The following is a 17,978-nucleotide window of genomic DNA, read 5'->3' as shown; positions in this document are numbered from 1 at the left end:
CATTAACAACCCTAAGTGTAAATGGATTAATTTCCACACTCAAAAGACACAGACTGAATGAATGAATTAAAAAAAAAAAAAAAAAAACTAGACTGAACTATATACTGTCTACAAGGGGCTTGCATCACCAGTAAATACACACACAGACTTAAAGTGAAGGGATAAAAGAAGATATACTATGCAAATAGAGACCAAAAATGACAGTGAGTAGATATCCTTATATCCAATAAAGGAGATTTTAAACCAAAAACATAGCCATGACCCCCCAACATCCATATCCAGCCCAGTGATGATCAAGCCTCTGTCAGAAGCTCCCCAGGCTCCTGAGCTGGGATGCGGGTAGGCTAAGAGCCTCAGCCCCACACTCCCAATATCTACATCCAGTCCAAAGACAACCATCTGGCTGTTGCCAGAAGCACCCTAGGCTTCTGAGCCATGTTGGAGGGGGCAAGGGCCTCAGCTGGTCCCTACTGACATCCATGTCCAGCCTAGCAATGACCACCAGGCCACAGCCAGAAGTGCCCCAGACTACTGAGCCAGGGTTGGGGGACAGAGGGCTTCAGCCATGCCCCTCCAATTTCCAAATCCAGCCCTGCAATGACCACCAAGCCACCACTGGAAGCACCCTGGGCTCCTAAGCAGGGGTTGCACCAAAGCCACGCCCCCCCCCCCCCAACGTCTGCATCCAGCCCAGTGACAAATACCAGACTGCCTTTGGAGGCTCCCTGAGCTCCAAAGTCAGGATAAGGGAAGACTAAGGGCCTCTGCCAACTCTGTATCTAGCAAAAACCCCCCCCCCCCCCCCCCAACGTCTGCATCCAGCCCAGTGACAAATACCAGACTGCCTTTGGAGGCTCCCTGAGCTCCAAAGTCAGGATAAGGGAAGACTAAGGGCCTCTGCCAACTCTGTATCTAGCAAAGCCACAACCATCAGGTAGCTGCTGGAAGCCCCCTGGGCTCCCAAGTTGAGGTGCTAGGGAACTGAGGTGGTGGGGAGCTGAGATGGTGGGGAGCTGAGGGCCTCAGCCATGCCCCCACACATCTGCATCCAGCCCAGTGAAAACTACCAGGCGGTTGCTGGAAGCCCCCCAGTCTCCTCTTGTAGAATGAGTGGAGTGATATGGGCCTCAAGCACTCCCCATCCCCCCTTCTCCATCTTCCCATCAATTCCCTTTCCTCTTCCTCTCTCTCTGCCAACCCAACAGCTCCACAACATTTTAGAATGTAAAAATAATAATAATAAATACATGAATTAAGAACAAAGCAAAGCAAAACAAAAGATATGAAAAGAAACATAGAAGCTATTACATAATGATAAAGAGATCTATTCAAGAAAAAGACATAACAATCACAAAGATACATGCACCTAGCACTGGAGCAACCAGATAGATAAAGCAAACACTAGTAGACCTAAAGAAAGAGACCAAATTACAATAGTTGTTGGGGACCTGAACGCCCCTCTCTGAACACTGGAGAAATCATCTAGGCAACAAATCAACTGGGAAACACAGGATTTAAACTCTGTTTTATACCATTGGGACTTGGCAGATATCTACAAAACATTTCATCCAACAACTACAAAACATACATTCTTCTCATCAGTACATGGAACATTCTCCAGGATAGACCACATGTTAAGTTACAAATCAAGGCTCAACAAAGTAATTTCAAGTGTCTGCTCTGACCACAATGGATTAAAACTAGGAATCAATAACAAGCAAAATACTTGAGAATATACAAATACATCAAAATTAAACAACATACTCCTGAGTGACCTATGAGTCAAAAAAGTAATTAAACAGGGAATAAAAAAAATTGTGGAAACTAATGAAAAGAAAGACACATCATACCAACACCTGTGGGATACTGCAAAAGCAGTGTGAAGAGGGAAGTTTATTGCAATAATTGTTCACATCAACACAATAGAAAGATTTTAAATAAACAACCTAACACTACCCCTCAAAGAACTAGAAAAATGAGAACAATCCAATCCCAAAATTAGTAGACAGAAATAGATAATTAATATCACAACAGAACTAAATGAAAGAGAGACCCCCAAAAAGATACAAAAGATCTATGAAACCAAAAGTTGACTTTATGAGAAGATAAACAAAATAGACAAACCACTGTTAGGCTAACTAAAAAAAGAAGAGAGAAGATCCAAATAGCAAAAATCAGAAATGAAAATGGAGACATTATAACTGATACCACAGAAATAAAAAGAATTACTAGAGACTATTTTATACAACTCTATACCAACAGATTTGAAAACCTGGAGGAAATGGATAAATTTCTGGATATATGCAAGCTACCAAGACTGAAACAAGAAGACAAGAGAACCTGAACAGACCAAAAAAGAAAAAAAAAAAGCAATGAGATTGAAGCATTTATCAGCAATCGCCCAACAGATAAAAGTCCAGGACCAGATGGCTTTATTGCTGAATTCTACTAAACCATTGAAGAGGAATTAATACCAATTCTCTTTAAACTATTCCAAAAAATTGAAACAGAGACCTTTCTTCCAGACTAATTCAATGGAGCTAGACTTACCCTGATACCAAAATCAGTCAGACACCCCCCCCCCAAAAAAAATAATAATAAAATAAAATAAAATTACAGGTCAATATCCTTGATGAAAATAGACATAAAAAAACTCAAAAAATATTAGCAGTAGGAATACAGCAGCATATCCTTAATACAGAAAAGTTGAAAGGTTTTCCCTTAAGAACAGGAAAAAGACAAGGATGCTCACTCTCACCACTCCTATTTAACATACTATTAGAAGTACTAGCCTGAGCAGTCAGGCAAGAAAAAGAAAGGGCTTCCAGATTGGAAAAGACAAAGTCAAACTGTCCCTGTTTGTAGATGATAGGATACTATATATAGACATACTTAAATGTGAAGGCCAGATCCATACTGGCAGCATGCCCATTAACACAAATTACAATTGTACCCTGTTTCTCCCACCCCAACCTCCCACTCCCTCCCCTTTCCCCCACTCCACTTTATATCCCTAGGTGTGTTCTCTCCCTCTGCAGGGCAACACACCACTGTGGTCTTTCTTTCCTTCCTTCTTTCTCACTTAGCTCCCACTTATGCATGACTACATGTGGTATTTATCCCTCTGTGCTTTGCTTATTTAACTCAACCTAAGTTTCTCTAACTTCATCCATGTTGTTGCAAATGGGAGAATTTCATTCTTTTTTTAGTATTTCATAGTGAATATATATATCACAATTTCCTTATCCATTCATCCATTGATGGACATTTAGGTTGGATCCATGTCTTGGCTATTCTAAACAGAGCTGTGATGAACATGGGAGTGCAGGTATCCCTTCAACATGATGATTTCCATTCCTCTTGGTAAATACCCAGAAGTTGGATTGATGGATCATATGGAAGATCTATCTGTAGTTGTTTGAGAAACCTCTATACTATTTTCCATAGTGGTTGTGCTAATTTACAGTCCCACCAACAGTGCAGGAGCATTCCCTTCACTCCACACCCTCAACAGCATTTGTTATTCAGCATCTTTTTGATTATAGCCAGTCTAACAGGGGTGAGGTGATATCTCAATGTGGTTTTAATTTGCACTTCCCTGAGGACTAGTGATGTTGAGCATTTAATCATGTGGCATTGGCCATTTGTACATCATCCTTTGAAAAATGTCTATTCAGTTCCTTTGCCCGTTTTTTAATTGTGTTTTTTTTTATTGTGTAAATGTTTGAGTTCCTTGTATATTATAGATATTAATCCCTCGTTAGATGGATAGTTAGCAAAATTTTTCTCCCACTCTGTATGTTGTCATTTCAATCTGTGGATTGTTTCCTTTGCTGTGTAGAAACATTTTAGTTTGGTATAGTCCCATTTGTTTATTTTGTCTTTTGTTGCTTGGGCTTTTGGGCTCATGTTCATAAAGTCTATGCCCAGACCTAGTTGCTGGAGTGTTTCACCTATATTTCCCCTTAGTAGTTTCACAGTTTCAGGTCTTATACTTAAGTCTTTAATCCACTTTTGAGTTGATTTTAATATTTGGTGAGAGGTGCATCACTAGTTGCATTCTTTTGCATATGGATATCCAATTTTGCCAGCACCACTTATTGAAGAGGCAGTCTTTTCCCCAATGTAGATTTTTGTATTCTTTGTAATATCTTTTGTATTCTTTCCAATATCAGATGGCTATAAGCCTGAAGGGTGATTTCTGGGCTCTCAATTCTGCTTCAAAGATCTCAGTGTCTATTTTTATGCCAGTACCATGCTGTCTTGGTTACTATAGCTTTGTAATATAATTTGAAGTCAGGTAGTGTTATACATTTTGATTTATTTATTTATTTATTTTTGCTCAGGATTGCTTTGGCTATTTAAGGTATTTTATTGTTCCATATGAAGGATAAGATTGTTTTTTCCATTTCTGTGAAGAATGTTATTGGTATTTTGATGGGGGTTGCATTGAATCTGTAGATTACTTTAGATAGTACAGACATTTTCACAATGTTAATTTTTCCAGTCCAAGAGCATGGAATGTCTTTCCATCATTTTGAGATTTCTTTAATTTCTTTCAGAAATGGTTTGTAGTGCTCATTTGTAGAGATCATTCACCTCCTTGGTTAATTTGGTCCCTAGGTATTTTTGGTGTGTGTGTGATTATTGTAAATGGGCTTACTTTCTTAATTTCTCTTTCTGTTAGTTCATTATTTGAGTATATAAATGCAACAGATTTTGGAGCATTCATTTTGTATCCTGCAATATTACTGAGAGTATTAACCAGCTCTTGGAGTTTTTGATAGATTCTTTAGGTTGTTAATATATATTATCATTTCATCTGCAAATAGGGACAGTTTGACTTCATATTTTCCATTCAGGATGTCCTTTCTTTCTATTGCCTGATTGCTCTGGCTAGCACCTCCAGTACTATGTTAAACAGAAGTTGTGAGAGGGGGCATCCTTGTCTTTTTCCTGCTCTTATGGGAAAATCCTTCAGTTTTCCTCATTCAGCATGATACTGGTGGTGGACTTGTCATAGATGGCTTTTATTGTGTTGAGATACCTTCCTTCTATATGTAATTTGTTGAGAGTCTTTATCATGAATGGATGTTAAATTTTGTCAAATGCCTTTTCAGCTTCCGTTGAGATAATCATATGTTTTGTCCATGAGTTTGTTGATGGAACTTGAAAAACAACAACAACCCAATCCTAAAGGTAGTAGACAGAAAAAAATAATTAAGATCAGAGAGGAACTAAATGAAATAGAGACCCAAAAGACAGTAGAAAAGATCAACAAAACAAAAAGCTGTTTTTTTGAGAAGATAAATAAAATAGACAAACCATTAGCTAAGTTAATAAAAAAAATAGAGAAGATCCAAATAACAAAAATCAGAAATGAAAAGGGAGACATTATTACTGATACCACAGAAATATGAAGGATCAAGAAAATTGAAACAGAAGCTACTCTCCCAAACTCATTCTATGAGGCCAGCAGAACTCAGATACCAAAACCAGACAAAGACACAACAACAAAAAAAGAAAATTATAAGCCAATATGCTTGATGAACATAGATGCAAAATTCTTCAACAAAATTTTAGCAATCAGAATACAGCAACACATTTAAAAAATTATACACCATGATCAAGTGGGCTTCATCCTAGGGATGCAAGGACGGTTCAACATACAAAAGTCAATAAATGTGATACATCGCATCATGTCCTTCACATTTTTATGCCCAAAGAGCCAGAGGCCAGCCCATCTTCCATAGTCGCTTTCATCCCATTGACCAAGAACCTTATAAGATTACAATCAGAATCAGGAGGAAGATAAATATACTTTCTTCCTTATGGGAATATCTGAAAAGTCACATGGCCAAGGAGATGGATGCAATAAGAATGGACATGAAGGTTTGAGATGTGGGTCATTATTATAACCTCTCCTATTCTCTGTTCCCTCTTTTAGCTTTATTTTCTTGATACCAACCATCACTATTTTATTTTATATATCTATATGCTCTCTCTCTTTGAGGTCATGAATTGTTTTCTTTAGCTTTATAGTACAAGTGCAGGGAATCATTTTTGTTATATATTACAAGTTCAATAATATTTCTTGAATTTTGAAATAATTAAATGATTTTGATAATAAAATGGCAGCATTTATAAAGCAAATTAAATATATTTGGTTATTCTTGTTTTCAGCGGAAACCACAATAACTGGAAGAGATAAATGAATTGAAAAAATAATCTTGTAGCTTAGATAGAGGAAAGATTCTTTTTTTTTTGAACCTCTACAATTCCCAGGTCCTAGCACAGAGCCTGGGATAGTAGAGAGTATGGAAATTAATAAAAGGATGAAAGGAAAAATGGAATAAGCCAAGATGGTGCAACTGCTATATGTATGCTAATAATGTAATTTCCAAGTCTTCATATTCCTCATTTGAGCCCTTGTAGTGTTGTGTAGAAAAGTATTGTCATCTCTAGTTTAGAAAAGTCAAGTGCTTTGACCAAGATCACATAGCTAGGAAGCAGGGTAGGCAGGATTTGAATATACATCTTTCAAATCTGAGGTCATTGCTCTTTTCCTTTAACAGCAAAGTTATGGCATTTGCAAAGGTACAGAGCTATGGCACAATATCGAAGTTTATGGGATTAAAACTCAATAATAAAAATAGAGTGATACTAGTATTTTATTCTGCTTGGGCTGCCTTAACAAAATACCATAGACTGGGTGGCTTAAACAATGGAAATTTATGTTCTTTAAGTTCTGGATGCTAGAAGTCCCAGATTTAGGTGACCACAGATTTGGTTTCTGGTGAGGGCCATTCCTGGTTTGCCGAGGGTGATTTCTTGCTCTGTTCTTACATGGCCATTCCACTTTCTGAGCACAGCAAGACAGATCTCTAGCATCGTTTCCTCTTCTTATAAAGACAATCAACCTATAAGATTAGAGCCCTACCCTTAAGACCCTGTTTCCAAATACAGTCACACTAGGGATAAGGCTTCAATGTATGAATTTGGGGAGAATACAATTCAGTTCATAACAACTAGAAACATAATTTATGAATTTAAATCAAGTATTTTCAACTATTTGAGCTGAATCTTTGTAACTAGATATTTTTTTTCTGGTGCAGCATTAAGTGTATATTGATTTAGAATGTATCATTTTCTGCATACTGATCAAATGACCATGTATTATAGTATTTTTAACCTGAATTCTAAATGAATCTTATAGGGTAATACTTTTTTTTTCTCTTTTTCTTTTTTTCCCCTAAATTCTTTGGCAATGAATTGAATGACATGCTTAAAATAGAGGGGAGATTATAAAATTTACTGAAAAATTTGCCTTTCTTTCATTTTACAGGCCCAGCAGCTTACTGATCTGGAACAAAAATTAGCTGTAGCCAAAAATGAATTGGAGAAAGCAGCTCTTGACAGGGTAAGTTTACATCCATAAAGCATCAAAACTACGATCTTAGCAAAAATAGAAGAGTATGCTCACTTCTTGTCTTGATTGATTAATGCAACTCCAAATGCCATGCATATAAGATGGTTATGGAGTTCATGAATGTTTGATATTCCCTTTGAAATCAAATTTTTTTCCTGTTTCTGCTGCTACAGTAAATTGATGGACATACCGGCCTGCTGCCAAAAAGAAAAAAAAAAAAAAATTGAACAAAGTTTTTCTTTGTGAGTTCATGACTTCATTTTTCACCTTACTGGCAGATTAGTTCTGTAACACCATGAACAAACACGCTTTAATGCACCAACGAATATGCCATGCATTAACTCTGGATAAATGAGTTATGAAGAAAACTAAAGTAGATATTGACATCAAATTATTACAGTTTTTTAATGTGTGTATCTTAGAATTTATATTTATTCATATGTACTTAGAAACATACATAAGGACATTAAATATAGCAATGCTTCTATTAATAGTAAATTAAAATAATTTAACTGCTTATTATTAGGAGAATAACAATAAATAAAAATCATATATTTTTTCTATACTCATTTTGAAATGGTAATCAAAATTAATTATTATTAGTGCATAAATTAATATTAGTGAAAAACATACATATATATTATCAATATTAACACATCTACAACAGCTAATATTGAGTGAAAATATTAGAACATATTTATGAAATTTAATGATTGTTCAAATTTGCAAAACACATTTTTTAAAAAGTACGTATTGTGTAAATAGATGAAGTAGAAAGATACACATTCATCAAATTTATGGATTCAATTGCTTTTGGGAAAAGAATAAGTAAAATGACGCTAGGAATGCTTACAAAGAGCCTTCCATTGTATCCCAAATATTTTATCCTGTAGTAATTATATAGATACAGAGAAATAATCTTTAATTCATACAACCAGATATTTGTATATTGCATGCATTATATACATGCATTATATATGTATGTACACATACATTATATATATGGAATATGTATGTGTATTATCATTGTACAAATGTATGTTAAATTTATGTTGGTGTATATATCCAATATAATATATATTTATTAAAATATTAATATTAATATAACATATATTAATATATATCCAATATGATATATTTTATAAAATCGTGTAAAATATTGTACATAACAAATATATGTATTATATATTCAAAAAATGCTTTTTAATATTTATTTCAGATTGATATTTACTATATATTGTTCTCTATATGCGCCTATATTTTTCAAAATACGTTTCTTAAAACTTTTAGAAAGTTCTGTCTGCTGTCAAAGGACTTCTATTTTTGTGATCAAAGCTTGGTAAACATTTTACAAGAACATTAACAAAATATGATGATTGCATTTATAAACTTAATTTACAATAATACACTATATACATTTAGCAGTTTTGTACAGAAAGGAGATTGCCTCTTAATCACCAATTTGAACCATGGATGTTTTGGTACAGAATATAGGAAATAGAACATTTAAGGCTAATTCTTTTTGGGAACTTTTCTGGTATCTCTCCCATTCCATTATGATGCAGTGGTTGTAAAGGACCAGATTAATATTTTACTTCCCAGGGACTAGGGTCTCACATAGGCATATTTCATCACCTTGCTATGATCAAAAACTTCTTCATAGCTAACATGGCAATCTTATCAGACAGGATACCTAAAAAGTGTTGTATTACAGGAATTAGTAAGGATACTACTTGTTAAGGTTTAGAACATCAGGACAAATAAGACTTTTGAATTAATAATTAGACATTTAAACAACTTACTCCTTTGTGATTATCATCTTATATATGAGTATTAATTTTTTCCAAGTCATTCATATTTAATTGCGTTGGGGGAGCGGCCTGCTATTTAATGCAGTAGGGGAAATATAATTCATCTTACTGATTATGCCTTTATAGAATATATTTAGAATTTATAGAAAAATTTATAATAATTTATGCTAATTTCTGATGATGTCCAACTCAAGTTATAGAATATTACTTTTTAAAAAGGTATATGGCTTTTTATAAAATTTATGGAAACAAAACCAGAGGAACATATAATCATAAAATTCCACTAGACTACCTTTTATATTTTTATTATTTTTAAAAAATTATTTATTTATTCATTTTTAATTGAAACATCATTGATTGTACATATCTGTGGGGTACAACATTGTATGTCAATACCTGTGTGCAATACATGACCCTCAAATCAGGATAAATACTATATTTATTATTACACATTAGAATCATTTATTTTTGTGTGTGTGTGGCCCTTTACCAATTTCTCAATAATCCCACCCACCCTCTCCCTTTTCCACCTCTGGCAGCATCAGTTCCATTCTCTCCTTTTGAAAGTTCAGCAAAGTATTATGATTTGTGTATCTTTCTTTCTTTTTTTTTTTTCTTTTTTTTTTTTTTTTTTTTGTCCTTTTTGAGACCGGCCACACCTCACTCAGCCAGTGAGCGCTGTGAGTGCACCGGTCATCCCTATATAGGATCCGAACCTGCGGTGGGAGCGCTGCTGCGCTCCCAGCGCCGCACTCTCCTGAGTGCGCCATGGGCTTGGCCCTATTTTGTTTATTAACTTATTTATTTTACCTCCCACTTATGAGTGGGGACATGCAATATTTCTCTTTAAGGGCCTGGGTTATTTCACTTAACACAATTTTCTTGAGTTCATTTAAGTTGTTGCAAATGGCAGAATTCCATTCCTTTTTATGGTAGAGTAGTATTCCATTTTGAATATATACCACATTTTCCTTATCTGGTCATCTAATGATGGACATTTAGGTTGGTTCCAACTCTTACATATTATAAATAAAGATGTGCTAAACATGGGAGTTCAGGTATCCCTTTGACATAATGATTTCCATTCATTTGCATATATACCCACCAGTGGGATTGCTGGTCTATATGGCAATTCTATCTGTAGTTGTTTGAGGAAGCACCATATGGCTTTCCATCATGGCTGCACTAATTCACACTCCCACAAAGTGTGTAGGAGGGTTCCCCTTTCTCTGCATCCTTGCCAGCATTTGTTATTCTGTCTTCTGGATAATGGCCAGTCTAACTGGAATGAGATACCACAATTTGGTTTTGACTTGCATTTCCCTGATGCTTATTGATGTTAAAAATTTTTTCATATGTCTATTGGCCATTTGTTTATCATCCTTTGAGAAATACCTATCAGCTTCTTTGTCTATTTTTTAATTAGTTTACTTGCTTTTTTACTGTTGTTTCAGTTCTTTGTATATTTGGCATATTAATCCTTTATAGGATATAAAGTTTGTGAATATTTTCTCCCATTCTGAAAGTTGTCTTTTCACTCATTAATTGTTTCTTTTGCTATGTGGAAGATTTTTAGTTTGATATAATCCCATTTATTTAATTTTTGTTTCGTTACCTTTACTTTTGGGGTCTTATTCATAAAGTCTTTGCCGGAAGTGTTTCCCTTATGTTTTCTTTTAGTAGTTTTATACTTCTGGGGCTTCTATATGTCTTTTATCCATTTTGATTTGATTTTGGTATATGGTGAGAGGTACATGTCTGGTTTCATTCTTGTACACATGCATGTCCAGTTTTCCCAGCGCCAGCTATTAAAGAGGTAGTCCTTTCCTTAGTGTATGCTCCTGCTGTCCTTGTCAAATATTAGTTGACTGTAGGTATATGGGTTGATTTCTGGGTTCTCTACTCGGTGCCAATTGTCCAAATATCTGTTTTCATGTCAGTACCATGCTGTTTTGGTTACTATAGTTTGTAGTATAATTTGAAGTGAGGTAGGGAAATGCCTCTGACTTTATATTGTTTTGGCTATTTGGGGTCTTTTGTTGATCCATATGAATGTAAGAATTGTTTTTTTTTTTTCTTTTTTAGTAAATAATGTCATTGGTATTTTGATGGGGATTTCATTGAACCTGTAGATTATTTGGGGTTGTATGGGCATTTTCACAATATAAATTCTTCCAATTCAAAAGCATAGAATGTTTTTCCATCTTTTTGTCTCCTCCTTAATTTATTTTAGTAGAGATTTGTAGTTCTCATTGTAGAGATCTTTCACCTCCTTGGATAAATTTATTTGTAGGTATTCTATTTTTATGGTGACTATTGTAAATCGGCTTGTTTTCTTGATTTCTTTTTCTGCTAATTTGTTGTTGGAGTATAAAAACTCTACTCATATCTGTGTGTTGATTTTGTATCCTGCAATTTTACTGAAATCGTTTACCAGCACTAAGAGTTCTTTGGTAGAGTCCTTAGGTTTTTCTATATATAGGACCCTGTCATCTACGAACAGGGAGAGTTTGACTTCATCTTTTCTAATCCGAATGTCCCTTATTACTTTCTCTTGCCTGATTTCTCTGGCTAGTTCTTCCAATACTATGTTAAATAGGAAAGGTAAGAGTGGGTGTTCTTGTCTTGTTCCTGTTCTTCAGGGAAAATCTTCTAGCTTTTCCCCACTCAGGATGATATTGGCAGTGGGTTTGTCATATGTGGCTTTTATTATGTTGAGACAATTTCCTTCTATACCTAATTTGCTGAGATTCTTCATAATAAAGAATGCTGAATTTTTTCAAATTCTTTTTCTGCATCTATTGAGATAATCCCATGGTTTTTCTCCTTGATACTGTTGATGGGTTGTATTAGGTTTATTGATTGTTGTATGTTGAATCATCCTTGCATCCATGGGATGAATCCAACTTGATCATGAATAATTTTTGGTTGTGTTGCTGTATTCTGTTTACTAATCCTTTGTTCAGAATTTTCATGTCTATGTTCATCAGAGATATTGCCTTTAGTTTTCTTTTTTTTTGTTGTATTCTTGTCTGGTTTTGGTGTCAGTGTGATGCTGGCCTCATCAAATAAGTTTGGGAGAATGGCCTCTTTTTCAATTTTCAGGAATAGTTTGAAGAGAATTAATATTAATTGTTAGAATTCAGCAGTAAAGACATCCAGATCTAGGCTTTCCTTTGTTGGAAGACTGCTGATTACTGCTTCAATCTCATTGTTTGTTATTGGTCTGTTCAGTTTTTCTGTGTCTTCTTGGTTCAGTATAGGTAGTTTGTATGTGTCCAGAAATTTTTCCATTTCCTCCTTGTTTTCAAATTTTTTGGCATGTGATTGTTTATAACAGTATCTAGTGATTCTTTGTATTTCTGTGATATCAGTTGCAATGCCTCTTTTTGAATTTTTGATTTTTGTTAGTTGGGTCTTCTTTTTTTTTTTTAGTTACCTTGGGTAATGGTTTATATATTTTGTTTATCTTCTCAAAAAAATACTGTTTCTTTCTCTCTTTTTTTTTTTTTTGTATTTTTGGGAGTATGTATTTAACTTAGTTCTGCTCTGATCTTAATTATTTTTTTCCATCCTGTTTGAGAATAGATTCTTCTTGTTTTTCTACTTGTTTCAGATGTAGTGTTATGTTGTTTATTTCAAGTCATTCTATTCTTTTGATGTGAGCATTTATTGCAATAAACTTCCCTCTTAGTACCACTTTTGTACTGTCTCATAGGTTCTGGTATGATTTGTCTTTATTTCCATTAGTTTCAATATATATACATTTTTTAATTTATTGTTTAGTTTCTTCTTTGACCCAAAGGTCATTCAGGAACTTGTTGTTTAATTTCCATGTATTTGTTTAGTTTCCAGAATTTTGCTTGTTATTAAATTTTTGTTGTATTCTGTTGTTGTGTGAAAGGTACTTGAAATGATTTCAATTTGCTTAAATTTGTTGAGACTTGATTTTTGATGTAACATGTTGTCTATCCTGGAGAATGTCCGATGTGCTAATGAGAAGAATGTATATTCTGTAGTTATTGGTGAAATGTTCTGTTGATATCTTCCAGGTTCAATTGGTCTGATATGTAAATTAAATCCTGTGTTTCTCACTTTATTTTTTGCCTAGATGATTTCTCCAGTGCTCAGAGAGGGGTGTTGAGGTCCTCTACTATTATCTTATTGGGGTCCCTCTTTTTCTTTAGGCCTAATGGTGTTTGCTTTATGTACCTGGATGCTCTGGTGTTGAGTGCATATATATTTGTAATTGTTACATCTTTTTGCTGGATAGATCTCTTTAAAATTATATAGTGACCTTCTTTTTATATTTTTACCATATATAAGAATAGCTACTCCTGCTTGGTTTTGGTTTCCACTTGTGTGATATATCTTTTTCTATCTCTTCACTATTAGCCTGTGTGTCATTACAGGTGAGGTGAGTCTCTTGAAGACACCATATAGTTAGGTCCAGCTTTCTAATCCAATCAGTCACTCTGTGTCTTTTGAGTGAGGAATTTAATCCATTTTCACTTTGGATTGCTATTGAAAGGTACTGTCTTATTTTTGGCATTTTATTGATTTTGATTTGAAAGTTTTAAATATCTATTCTTCTTTTTTTTCCTTTTTATTGTTTGTCTATTTTTTTTTTTTTTTTTGAGGTAGTAATATTTAGGGGTTTTTTTTCTCTTTTTCTTTCACATTTTTTTTTTTTATACTGGTCAGTTTTGTTCTTTTTTGTTTGTTGTTTATTCATAGTAGTGATTATATATATTTTCCAAATTCCAGATTCAGGACTCCCTTGAGGATTTCTTGCAGTGCTGGTAGTGTGGTAATATACTACTGTAGTTTCTCTTTATCTGGGAAATACTCTATTTCTTTCTAATTTCTGAAAGACACCCTTGCTTGGTACAGTATTCTTGGTGGGCATTCTTTTTTTTTTCTTATGTTATTTTGAATATATCATCCCATTTTCTTCTGAACTGTAAAGGTTCTTTTGAGAAGTCTGCTGTTAGTCTGATGGGGACTCTCTCATGGGTGACCTTACTCTTTTCTATTAATGCTTTTAGGATTCTCTATCTCTCTCTCTCTCTCTTTCTCTCTCTCTCTTTTTTTTTTTTTTTTTTTTTTTTTGAGCCTTGCCCATTTGACTATAATTTTTCTGAGAGAGGAAATTTTTGGATTGGGTCTCTTTGGGAATCTTTGAGCATCCTGGATCTAAAGTTCCCTGTCTCTCCCTATACATAGAAGTTTTCCATTATTATTTTGTTGAATATTTTTCAATGCATTTTACTTTCTCCTCCTCTTGTGAATACTCATGATTCAGATGTTTGTGTGCTTAAGGTTGTCTGCTAGTTCTCTGAATTTTTTTTTCATTTTATGAAATTATTTTTTTCCTTTTCTTTAATCCACCTGAGTTATTTTGAAAAGACCATCTTCAAGATCAGAAATTGTTTCTTCTGCTTGCTCTAACCTGCTGTGTAAGGACTCAGTTATGTGTTTTATTTTGTTAAATAAACACTTCAGTTCCAAGAATTCTGCTACATTCATTTTTAAGGTATTAATATCTTTGTAAATTTCCTCCTTCATATCCTGGATATTTCTTCTTGTTTTCTAACTTAGTCTTTTCATATCTTTTGAGTTTCCTTAAGATTGTCACTTGTAATTCCTTTTTATTCGTTTCAAGGGTTTCCTACTCTATGGGGTTTAGTACTTGAGAATTACTCTATTGTTTTAGCATTGTCACATTTTCTTGGTTTTTCATATTTCTAGTATCTTTATCTTGATGTCTGGTCATCTGGTAGAGGAGTCTCCTCTTCTCTTACTCTGTAGTCATCTTAGAGGTGATTTACTTCCTCATCTTTTTCCAGTCTCTGTTGGTGACTTTTCTGGTGTTAAAGAAGTTGAGTGAGTGGTGGGCCACCTGCATGGTGGCTGTGGGCACTATTGTGCCTTTCAGCTTCACAGGCTTTGGCAGTGGCTATGGGGGACTACCATGGAGAAGTGCTGTTTTTAAGATGCTCCTTTCTTCTGCCAGGCAGTGGGGGCTGCACAGAGCTCCTGCCTAGGATCCTGAAATGTGCTTCTGTCTTCTGCCAAGTGGCATAGGCTGCCCATAACTCTTCCCTTTTTAAAAAATCCTTTCTCTGCCATCCCTGCCATGATTTCTGAAACATACTATAAGTCTTAGAGAGACAATCAATTCCCTCAATTCTGGGGCTGCCTGATCTCCTCTGAATTTTTACCATCTCTGACTGTTGGAATGTTTTTTCTTGCATTAAATGTTTTCCCTGATCTGACTTTATATAATCCTTTTAGTCAGTCAATTGCTAAATAGATTAGAAATGCCTTTGTGAGACCGTCCTGTGCTAGGCGCTATGAGAAACAAAAATTATATGATACATGGTCTCAGGTCCCTCATCTCTTACAATTTTGTTGGGCAACAACAATTAGGAAGAATTATAGGCTGAGTCATGAAGCAATAGAAGCATGGAGAATTAATATGTATATTGAAAGTACACGTAAGTCTTATGGAATGGTAGTCACAAAACACTTTATTGGTAAAGTATAATTTAGCCTGAATCATAGAACTCAAGGTTAATGCAGACTTGTTATTCCATCTTTAGTTTTACCCATTCAATGCTTTCCTCCTTTTCAATTCCTTCCCGCCACCCAACACCATTATGCACTTAAGCTACACCATGCCACAGTTTGGATTTCATGACGAGAGCTTGTATATCACAGCAGTTAACTGACGGTCTCCAGGGTCACTCTTTCCTTGTTCAAATCATACTTCTTCACTGAATGACCATATTCAAATCCTTCAAACTCTGTGCTTCACTGGGGATAGTAATAAAACTTAATTCATAAGGGTAATGGGACAATTGCATACATCAGAAATGTAAATTACTAGGAAGCACGCCTGGCACATGGAAAACACTCAGTAAGCTTAGTCATTATTACTATTAGTGAATATGATCACAGAAACTGACTCTCTGTGATAACAATTTTCTCTTCAACCTCAGGATCTTGTCACTACTTTTGGTAGAGTAAACTATAAAAGTGTTTCTTATTAATGGAGGTTGATTTCAACAAATATTATGCAAGATACATATAAGGCTCAAACTGCAGTCATCAAGTCAGGTGGAAATTCTAGTTCACTTCAAAATGCATAAAAACTTCAGTTTAATGAAATTGCTCTTCATCTCTGAATTAGTACATTTCTGTTGCTTATAATAAAATATCTGGAACTGAGTAATTTGTAAGAAAACAAACTTTATTGCTTACAGTTTCAGAGGCTGGAAAATCCATAGTCCAGGGAACATATCTGGTGAGGGTCTTTTTTGGTGGTGGCTTTACAGCAGTGCAGGTGTCTCATATGGCAGAAAATGAGAAAGCAGAGAGAGAGAGAGAGAGAGACACTCTCTTGTTCACTTCTTTTAAAGCCCATGGAACTACACCGATGGCCACTGTTATTAATCCATTCACTAGGCCTCAGAATCTAATCAGCTCTTCAAGGCCCCATCTTTCATACCATAATAGAATTTCCCACCCTTGACTGTTACAGTGGGAATTAAGCTTCTGATCTATGGACTTTGGTGGACACAATTCAATCAATCCACAACAACCTCTCTCCATTTTCATTATATGAGACTTTTACATTCTTCAGGTGTCCAGCTTCTAAGAGTGTCACATCTGGGATTCAAATAACCTTAAATACCTCATAAGTTTTACGAAAAAATATCTTCATATCTTCACACTCCAAGCTGCTTCTCATGACATATTTGATGAGAAAAGTATCTATTTACTATCCCAATATAAACAATAATACTCTTTAAGAATTGACTTTGAGTTTTCAAACAATCAATTATTTATTTGGCAATATCTTATTAGTTAGAGTTAGCCTCAGCTACTGAAACATCAAACAACTTTATGGTATGGAAATCTCTCAGACATTCACACTGAAAAATATTTGTATTGTATCTGGCCTTCAGAAATATTTGCCCAGGAATTCATGCGTTAGTATATTCATATTACAAGTGACACAGTTAGGTGACCTACACAGCCTCTCAGGACTAAGTAGTAACAGAATAAGAACAGTTTTTGCCACAGCATAGTGTCTGGCACATAGCAGGAGTATAATAAATAGTTATGAATTAAATAGTCCTGACATATATGAATGAACATGCTATTCATCCTACATACAGAGGACCTGCTGATCACTCGAGCAGAGATCCAAAAATGTTGAATAACATTCCAGGATTCATAGAGCTGATTTCATGTTAGCAATAAAGTTAGGGAGAAAGCCTTCAGCTTCATAGCCCCTTGTGCTCTTCTCAAAGCCTGCAGAGGAGGGCTTAGAGTCTTTGTATAAAGAAATTAAGATTAACATGAATAATAGCCTGTGAATTTTCATTTATTTGAATATTAGATTAAAGGCACAGTTGTGTTTGTGAGGTATATCTTTTGTCCCCAGACAAAAAGTATTTTTCTGAGGAAAGTAGTAACATACACACACAAGAAAGTTTATAAATCTCCCAACAACTTAAGATACATAAAACAATTATTTCTTATACCCTTTTTATATTATTTGACACAAGTACTAGTATTTTTTAATATCTGAAATAATAATTTTCATATATTATCTAATAGGATAAAATGAAATATATTTTATTTTTCTCATATAACAGAATATCAGCCTGCATCCTCTGGAGGATTTACTTTATTTTTTCATTTAACAAATATTTGTTAAGTAAGAA

General features: G+C 34.6%; 1 protein-coding gene across 1 annotated transcript in view; it reads left to right on the top strand.

The window, feature by feature from the left end:
* LUZP2 (leucine zipper protein 2) overlaps nt 1–17,978 on the top strand; it is a 141,969-nt gene that overhangs the window by 48,026 nt on the left and 75,965 nt on the right. The window contains exon 4 of the mRNA XM_008584099.1: nt 7,346–7,420. Within this exon, the coding sequence (XP_008582321.1) occupies nt 7,346–7,420 (75 nt within the window). The remainder of the gene's footprint in view (nt 1–7,345; nt 7,421–17,978) is intronic.

The sequence above is a fragment of the Galeopterus variegatus genome, unplaced genomic scaffold, assembly GCF_000696425.1.
Source record: "Galeopterus variegatus unplaced genomic scaffold, G_variegatus-3.0.2 Scaffold3146, whole genome shotgun sequence".
NCBI lineage: Eukaryota > Metazoa > Chordata > Mammalia > Dermoptera > Cynocephalidae > Galeopterus > Galeopterus variegatus.
Note: the sequence above shows the minus strand (reverse complement) of the source record. Positions and strands in the feature narration are given on the sequence as shown.